We start from the raw sequence: 9,601 nt of genomic DNA, 5'->3' as shown, positions 1-9,601 counted from the left end.
TAACATAATGTCACTATGAGAAAAATGACATTTAGAGGCGGAATTTTCGCCTCAATTTAGAGGCGAAATTAGTGATTTAGAGGCAGAATTTCACCTCTACGTAAAAAAACAAATATTAGATGTGGATTTCCACTTCTAAATATCCAAACAAAAATATTAGAAGCGGATTATTCCGCTTCTAAATTTACTCAATTTTTAGCCTAAATTACTTCCAAAATGTGTAAGTTTTCGTAACACATTCTTTAGTTATTTTATGTCTCAATTAAAAAAATATATAATATGGCCACTAACCCATTCACCCATGAGTTATATTTCTTTTGAAGACTTATTTGTCCTCATTTTTCTCTCACAATATACATCGGACAGTGTAGCAAAATAGCCAAACTGAAACTATGAAATTTATTTTTAGCCTACGTTTCACAACTTTTAGGAAAATAGCCAAAAAGTTTATGTGACAATAATTAAGGTCTGATTTCCACTTATTAATAAATTCGTCATTTTCTCTCTCCTACATTTTTTTTACATAAAACTTCAAAAAACCATATATATCTCATATGAACTCGAAATTAAGTGATTCCAAATCCTACGGATTCGTGACGCCGAGATATTAAAATATAGATCCATTGTGTTTGATGAAAAATCATGTTTAATACCATAGATGTAGAAAAACCACGTTACTACCTTAAATATGAAAATAATTGAATTTTTTTGAAATTATATAAAAATAAATGGAAACGTAAATATGATGCATTAAACATAATTTTTCATCAAACACAATAGGTCATTTTTGAAGATCTCGAAGCCACGAATTTGTAGGATCTGAAATCACTCAATTTCGAGTTCGTATGAGAAAGATACGAATTTTTGAAGTTTTGATGCAAAAAAAAATTATTTGAAAAAAATAGGAGAGAGAAAGTGACGAATTTGTTAATAAATAAGGGCAAATCAGACCTTAATTATTTCCAAATAAGCCATTTGGCTATATCCCTAAAATTTGTCAAACGTAGGCTAGATCCAATATCACATGTTTAAAGTAGCCTAGTTAGTTACAAATCTCTCATATACATCAGCACACAACATCATAATTGACACCAAGGTTTTAAATGCCGGCGACTTTCGTCGACTTTCGGCGGCGCCGCCGGTGCCGGTCAAAAAAGGCCTGCGACAACGAAGATGTCGTTTTTCCTCTAAATTTCGCTGGAAATTCGCCGGAAACGACATGCCGTTTCCACAATATTTGACTGGTCGTTTTCGAGCAAAATAAAGAGTAAAATCAATCAAAATTCGACGACAATACAAGAAAATCGGACGGAACGAGCAAAATCAGGCGAGTTTTTTGTTTTTAATTTTGAAACCCAATTTGATTTCAACTTTGAAAACCCTAGAAAAATCAAAATCTGCTTGTGAGCCTTTCCAACCGAAATCAGAAGGAGAAGGAACGAGAATGAAGTGACGAGACTTACCCGCGAAGACTCCGGCGAAGAACTTTCTTTCTTGGCCGTCCCTTCACGAGCGCGACTCCGGCGAAGAACTCTCTCTCGGCCGTCTCACTTCTTCTCGCTCTCTCGATTTCTCTCTTCCACTTGGTCTCGCCCTGTCCCACTCTTTCTCTTCTCCGATTTCTCTCCCTCTCGCTCACTCTCTTTCTTTCCTTCGATTTTTCTTCCTCTGCATTTTTTCTTCATTCGGGCTTTTTTTTTTCTCTTCGCGTGTAACAAATGAAAATAGAGAGAGAGAGAGAGGCGGTGGATAAAGCCTCAAAGTTTGAGAAAATTCCCCAATTTCGCCTTTAAATCCTCATATTTATACCTTTCATACTTTCCTCCACAACCCAACTTTTTCTTGTCTTTTTAGTTGTTGCAAATTGATCCTTGACAATTAAAGTTTGATATTCCAATCCAAAATAATGAAAATAAATCTTAGAAAATGAATTACATAATTTTCCCATCCATTATTCTTCGAACAAAATTTAGTTCCATTTTCGATTAATTCTCGTCCATTCGAGAACCTTAATTTGCAACATTTTTCTTAAAATTTCGATTCGTTAAAAAAATTTGAACATAAGAGTCTTAGCGTAAATAATAACCATTATAAAAGAAAAGAAAATGGATTTGACGCTAACAAATAAAAGAAAATGGATTTGACACTAACAAATGAGTTATGAGCTTAATTTAGAAAAAAAGAAAATAAAATAAGAGTTTTAGCATAAATAATAACCATTATAAATGGAACATTTTGGTCTTAAACTATTTTTTAGAATAAGATGATCATTAACAATGAATTTTGCAAATATATACGTTTATTTTGCAACATTTTTTCCGTTCGGTTTTCCATCGGCACATCGGTTTTCCATCGTTAGCGGCATTTGAAAACGACATTTCATTTGCCTTTTTCCACATTTTTTCCGTTCAATTTTCCATCGGCGTGTCAATTTTCCGTAAATCAGGAGGCTCGAAACGGTATCGAAAAAGGAATTTAAATCCTTGATTGACACTAACCTTTGTAATCTAAAGACTGACTCTTCCTCATTTATCTCCCAGTAAACAACCCACTCTCAGAAGATGGATGTGGGGGTATAAAAAATCAAATATTTAATATTATTTCGGATGGACTTTGGCCCGACGAAAGCCCATAATCCAGTTGAAGACCGGCCCACAAAATCAATTATGGGCCTAGTTCGCTCTCGGCAGATCGGTCCAAGTCCAACAACGTTTTCCGGCCCAATGAAGAACTCCAGCTCGGCCACATCTTTCGGGTCAGAAGGATTGGTCAATCAAAGAGCAGACCATGCCGCGAAGACCGGACCTCGGACGACTTCAGCCTTGGCGAGGAATGTGGATCGAATTATAACACGTGTCTTCGGCCAGAAGGTTCAATCTCGCGTATAAATAGAAGAGGAGATGACGATTTTCGCACATGCAAGCTCTACATCTCAGTTTTCAATTAAATCTATTTTGTATTATTATATTCACGATCTTGAGTTCGACCTGTTGAGTTCATCACCTCGTCCATTTGTAACCTTCTCTAAATAAATAAAATTAATTAATATTCGTATATTATTATAGTTCTTTATAATTGAATTGTTTCTTATACGACGTCTTTCTAAACCCCTTTAAAATATTCTATCATTTCGCTTTTCATTTGTGATTGTTGATCGATCTAAAAATCGACATAAAAAATTTGACGCCGTCTGTGGGAACTTTCAGAAAGACCAATCTCGGAAGAAGCAGTACGTAAAAAAATATACATTGTCTTCCATTCCGACTCATTACGAATCCGGAGAGGAGATCCCCCCGGGATCAGGGCAATCCTGGATATGCTGACCAAAAAGATAGATGAGCAAGCCGAGACTAACCGTGCTGTTAATGACCGGTTGAACACCCTCTCGACTCCTCAAAACACCCCCGACCCTCAAGTGGGATCCGGAGATATGACCGCCTCTGAGTCAGCTCGCCAAGCAACCTCGATTGCGCAAACAAGCCGAGCTATCCCTCCCGGAGTCCGTCTGAATTTCTCTGGGATACAGGTCGCCCGAGGAACAGATCAGTCTCCCATCACAAGCTTTCAGCTTGGGGGGACTGCTGGCGAGGTCGCGACAGAAGTCACGATCGATCCTTCCGGACTCCCTCCGCCTCCTCTCGGGGGAGCACCGTCCGGATCTTTCCCGACTGATTCGGGACCTCGCCCTCAAGTGATCTATCAAACATTCACCCCCAGTGTCCTGGCGGGATGAATCGGACCCGCATGGCCCGGTAAGTACAACTGCGGTCAGTCCTGCACAATCGGGACCTCGCCTCTTTCGTGGTGGCGAACCCAGTATGATCGAACTGGACAGGTTCAAGGAATCTATAACGGCCGAGCTGAGAGCCGTTCGTTCAGAATTTCATTCTGCGACCAGCTCAGCTCCCGAGATAGATCGCCTCGTTGAAGAAACAAGGCGAACTCCTTTCGCCAGAAATATCACTGAAGTGCAATTGGGAGATACTGGAAAAGTCCGCCTTCCACGGTACAGTGGCACCTCAAGTCCGAAAGCTTTCATACTGTCCTTCAGAGTCGCAATGGGACGGGTTATGCTCTCTGAGAGAGAATTAGAGGCAGGATACTGCCAACTATTCGCTGAAAGCTTGTCAGGACCCGCCTTGGAATGGTTCTCCAAACTCGAACCAAACTCCATTGATGGTTTCGATAAGCTATCGGCTGCATTCCTGAAACATTATTCGATGTTCGTGAAGGACGATCAGACCATAGCAGACTTATGGGGGATCCAACAGAGAGAGAACGAATCCTTGAAGGATTTCATGATCCGCTACAAGGAAGTACTCTCGAAAATCTCTAACGTATGCCACGAGTCTGCCATAACCTCTCTAAGGAACGGATTAAGGCACGACTCGAAGCTGAAATTGGAAATGACTGTTAACCGCCCTGTCATCCTAGAGGATGCAATTCATAAGGCCGCGAATTACGCAAAGGCCGAAGAAGAATTTGCTTCCTACGAGAGGCAACGCGCGGCCGAAAAGAAACCACCATCCAATACTTGGGTGAGGCCCGTAAACACTGGGAACAACCCTCGCAGGATTAATCCCCACGACGCCGTACCTCACGCCAAAAAGCAACACGCCCCTCCTAATTATACACTCAATGTCAGTGATGACATTAAGGAGGGAGGTCCCCAGGCTAAGAAATGGACACGGGACCCCAATGCGTATTGTAGTTTCCACAAGGCTAACGGTCACGACACGATTAACTGTGAGACCATGCGTAAGGCTTTAGCCGAGAAATATGCAAAGGGGGAACTAAAAGATGTCGATCTAGGACCCCCGCCAAAGAAGAAGGTCTTCAATAGCAACAACAGGGGAAGAGGCAACCCCTCCCCCAAGAGAGCGAGACCCGAGGATGAAGGGGAACCAAACTCCCTGCCGACTATCGCAAAACACAGGGTTGACTTCATAATGGGTGGCTCAAATTTTTGCAACGAAACGGTTAACTCCATCAAAACACATCAACGTCGATTAAGTAACCAAACTACCAAAATTAGATTAGAACAAGATGTTCAAATCTCGTTCTCCGAAAAAGAAGCAATAGGGACAACCGAACCACACGACGACGCACTCGTGATCACGATTGACGTGTCTAACTGTGAGATTGCGAGAGTTCTAATCGATGGAGGCAGCTCTGTAGATCTTATTTTCAAGGATACCCTGGCAAGGATGGGAATTGATGACGACGAGATCGAAAGAGAACGAACCCATTTGACAGGTTTCAATGGGTCCACTACTCCATCCTTAGGAACAATCAGGTTGCCCGTATAAACACAAGGAATCAACAAAATAGTAGAGTTTCAAGTACTAGACTGTCTCCCCCCTTACAACATTATCTTGGGAAGACCATGGATACATATGATGAGGGCTGTGCCTTCAACCTATCATCAATGTATTCGTTTCCCTACGCCTGAGGGAATAGGAGAGATCCGAGGTAATAAAGCAACCTCCCGCAGTTGCTATCTCACTAGCCACAAACATTGTGCCAAAACGATTAAAGAAGATCAATAGCAATTAATGAATGTGGAGTCGGCCGAGAGCGTTTCCGTACTAGAAGATCCCGATTCCCTTGATGCGCCAAGCACTGAGATAACAGTCCAAGTACAGCTTGACGGCTCCGACCCTTCCAAGTGTGTCAGAATCGGAACTAAGCTTAAAGGTGGTACTAGGCGAGACCTGATCTGTTTCCTAAAACGAAACAAATCCACCTTCGCCTGGTCAACCGAAGATATGCCAGGAATAAGCATCGACGTCACGTCTCACCAACTTAACGTCGATCGCAGCTTTAAACCCGTAAAACAAAAAAGACAAAAGCTCGGTCCAGATTCAATCCGCGAGGTAAAATATCTGAATTGGCTGGCGAACACTGTCGTCGTAAAGAAGAAAAATGGGAAATGGCGGGTATGCGTTGATTTTACCGACCTAAATAAAGCATGCCCCAAAGACTGCTTCCCGCTGCCCCACATCGACCAGCTAAAATATCCGCGAGGTAAAATATCTGAATTGGCTGGCGAACACTGTCGTCGTAAAGAAGAAAAATGGGAAATGGCGGGTATGCGTTGATTTTACCGACCTAAATAAAGCATGCCCCAAAGACTGCTTCCCGCTGCCCCACATCGACCAGCTAGTCGAAGCGACCGCGGGACATAAAATCCTCTCATTCATGGACGCATTCTCAGGATATAACCAAATTCTGATGCACCCCGACGACCAAGAAAAAACAGCTTTCATCACCGACCGAGGCACGTATTGCTACAAGGTCATGCCCTTTGGACTAAAAAACGCTGGCGCCACCTATCAAAGGTTAGTCAACGAAATGTTCAAAGAAAAGATAGGAAAGACGATGGAAGTGTATATCGACGATATGTTGGTCAAATCTCTAAGGGAAAACGACCACGTAGGGCATTTGGAGGAATGTTTCGAGGTACTGAATAAGTATCAAATGAAACTCAATCCCACCAAATGTTCATTCGGAGTATCATCCGGTAAGTTCCTTGGGTATTTAGTTACCCAACGAGGAATTGAGGCCAATCCGGATCAATTACATGCCCTGCGAGAAATGCCTTCACCCCGTAATAGGCGCGAAGTTCAAAGGTTGACGGGACGCATCGCTGCCCTCAACCGCTTCATTTCTCGGTCCACAGATAAATGTCTTCCTTTCTACCGGCTCCTTAAAGGGAACAAGAAGCTCGAATGGGACGACAAATACGAAGAGGCGTTCAAAAAATTGAAAGAGTATCTATCGACGCCCCCAATCTTAGCAAAACCCGTTGCGGGGGAGCCACTCTATCTATACGTCGCAGTGTCTCAAGCGGCAGTTAGGGAGTACTCGTCAGAGAAGGGCAAGGGGACCAACGACCAATCTTTTATACAAGCAAGTCGTTAGTCGATGCTGAAACTCGATATCCTATTATGGAGAAGTTGGCCTTGGCCGTCGTTTCCGCCGCGCGAAAACTTTTACCATACTTCCAATCTCACACCATAATAGTAATGACATCACCTCCGCTCAGAAGTTTCCTACATAGCCCTAATCAATCAGGAAGATTAACCAAGTGGGCCGTGGAGCTGAGCGAATACGATATTGAGTACCGAGTGAAGACATCCGCAAAATCGCAAGTTTTGGCGGATTTCATCATTGAACTCCCGAGGGAAAGTCCCACCGTGACTGAAAGCGAAGGGACCTAGACACTTAAAGTGGACGGGGCGTCATCGAAGCAAGGGGCAGGAGTGGGAATACACCTGACACCCCCTCACGGTGAGACCATAGAACAATCATTCAGGCTCGACTTCGTCGCATCAAATAACGAAGCCGAATACGAAGAGTTAATCGCCGGACTTAGGTTGGCCACCGCAGTTGGATCAAAGAAAGTAGAAGCTTTCTGCGATTCCCAACTTGTGGCAAACCAATACTCCGGAGAGTACGAGGCTAGGGACGAGTGAATGGAAGCCTACCTAAAAGTCGTGAAAGACCTCACGAAACAATTCGAAGAATTCTCCCTGACTAGGATCCCTCGGGGTGAAAATACTTCGGCCGACGCGCTGGCTGCCTTGACATCTACCTCGGATCCGGACCTCAAAAGGATCATGCCAGTCGAAACAATCAAATAACCATCCATTTCCATAACCACTACCGCGGTCATAACAATAGAAGGGGGGGATTGGAGAGATGAAATACTACATTACATCATGAATGGCACGGTCTCATCCGATAAGATGGCAAAACGCAAGCTCGTGCTAAGAAGCGCGAGATTTTGCATCATAGATGGAAGTCTGTTTAAAAGAAGCTTCGCATGACCCTACCTCAAGTGCGTCGGGATGGAGGAGTCTAAACGAATCCTGGAAGACGTGCACGAAGGGGAATGCGGAAATCACGCAGGCGGACAATCACTTGCCATCAAAATAAAGAGGCAAGGCTACTTTTGGCCGACCATGCTGGCAGACTGCGAGGCGCACTCGCGCCGTTGCGACCAATGCCAACGCCATGCTCCCAACATAAAAAGACCCGCAGAAGAATTGTCCTCTATCTTGGCTCCATACCCGTTCATGAAATGGTCTATGGATATTGTGGGACCAATGCCGGTCGCCCCTGGCGGGTTAAGATTTCTATTAATCTCAACAGATTATTTTTCAAAGTGGGTGGAAGCTGGCGCCTTCGTCCTGATAAAAGACGTCGACGTCACCGCATTCATCTGGAAATATATAATCTGTCGACATGGCACTCCCCACGAGATCATAACAGACAACGGATCTCAATTCATATAAAAAAAGTTTAGAAAGTTTTGCTTCCATAACAACATTTGTTGTCAATGGTGCCCACAAGAAGAGTTGTAATCTTTATATTGTACATTTGATGTAATAAAGTCTCATGAAGACTCTTGCTTGTAATTGCTTATTCATTAATAAAAAGTTGAAACGTTCATTCAATCTTCCTTGTCTGAAGCTTTATGATAAAACTTTAGTCTTTAGTCCATAAACAAACTAAACAACTTACGAAGAGACAAATGTAGATTTGCATGAACAAACTCTTCGTAGTTTGCTTAAAACGATATATTCGCAATCTAAGGGTCAAAGGACTATTGACCTTAGTATGATTGTTAGAAGAATCTATGATGTCTGGTTATGAGGCATTGAGAGTTGGAGACTCTATAGTTCTTCTAGGTATCTTCCGAAGGTACTGAATTGACCAGTGCACTTCTAGATGGTGATAGGCGCCCATAATACCCAAAGCAAGAGAGAATATTTTGTGCATAAATGTATCAAGATACTTGCCAAAAAAAAAGAGGAAACAAATTGCTTTTAGAAGCAATAGATATTTTCGGCCAAGGCTAGAGGGAAACAAATGAGGAAACAAATCCAAGCCTTTAATGGCATGAGTTGGGCGCCCAACATGGGTAAAGAGGAAACTAGTTTTTTGCTCATGAATATGTGATATTTTATAGAAGAGGAAACTACCTTATTGAAGGTAATCCCTCTCCTATAAATAGGGCCCTCATTCTCATTGTTTTCCAATTCCAAAGTTTTAGAGATTTGAGAGACTCTCTCTCTAGAACCTTGGCCGATCCCCTCTCTCTCTCTCTATTCAATTTTGTTTTATTGTTTTGGCACCTAGGTCCTCATTTGACCTAGAGTTTAGCTCTGCGACTTCAAGACTCGTTCTTAAGTTGTAGTGTTTAAAAGTGCCCACTCACTGATTCCTTTTATTTCGAGTGATTTAGTGATAGAAATCATCGTGGTTGCTCGAGTTGCCGAGGAAAGAAAGAGAGACGTACTGCGAGGAGACGAGCGTTGCAACTTTCCAAAAGCTTCTCAAAGTTCAAGCTTCAAGAAAGGTTAGTAAACTTCTTAGCTCATAATAGTTTTTATTTATATGTACTTGCTCTTTGTCTAGGTTAGTAAAAAACTGTTTTTACTTGAAAAGAAAATTTTTAAAATTCCGCCGCTTTGCGAAGCGTTAAACTTTTTCTTAAACCCTAGATCAATTCCAACAAATGGTATCAGAGCCATGGTCAAAGATATGCATGTACATGTATTTAAAAATATGAGCTTGAAAATCGTTTTCGAAA

General features: G+C 42.3%; 1 protein-coding gene across 1 annotated transcript; it reads left to right on the top strand.

The window, feature by feature from the left end:
* Positions 1-3,818: 3,818 nt before the first annotated feature.
* On the top strand, positions 3,819-5,309 carry LOC149401773 (uncharacterized). The gene has a single exon (XM_089610886.1). The coding sequence runs from the start codon at positions 3,819-3,821 to the stop codon at positions 5,307-5,309; it is 1,491 nt and encodes a 496-aa protein (XP_089467012.1).
* The last annotated feature ends 4,292 nt before the right edge of the window (positions 5,310-9,601 follow it).

The sequence above is a fragment of the Urtica dioica genome, chromosome 4 (genome assembly GCF_054948205.1).
Source record: "Urtica dioica subsp. dioica isolate 48M chromosome 4, U.dioica_male_clone48M_v1_H2, whole genome shotgun sequence".
Lineage (NCBI taxonomy): Eukaryota > Viridiplantae > Streptophyta > Magnoliopsida > Rosales > Urticaceae > Urtica > Urtica dioica.
The sequence above is the reverse complement of the archived record's forward strand: the minus strand, read 5'-3'. Positions and strand labels throughout refer to the sequence as shown.

Coding starts and splice junctions, on each gene's coding strand:
- LOC149401773 (XM_089610886.1), top strand. CDS start 3,819: ATGATCGAACTGGACAGGTTCAAGGAATCTATAACGGCCGAGCTGAGA.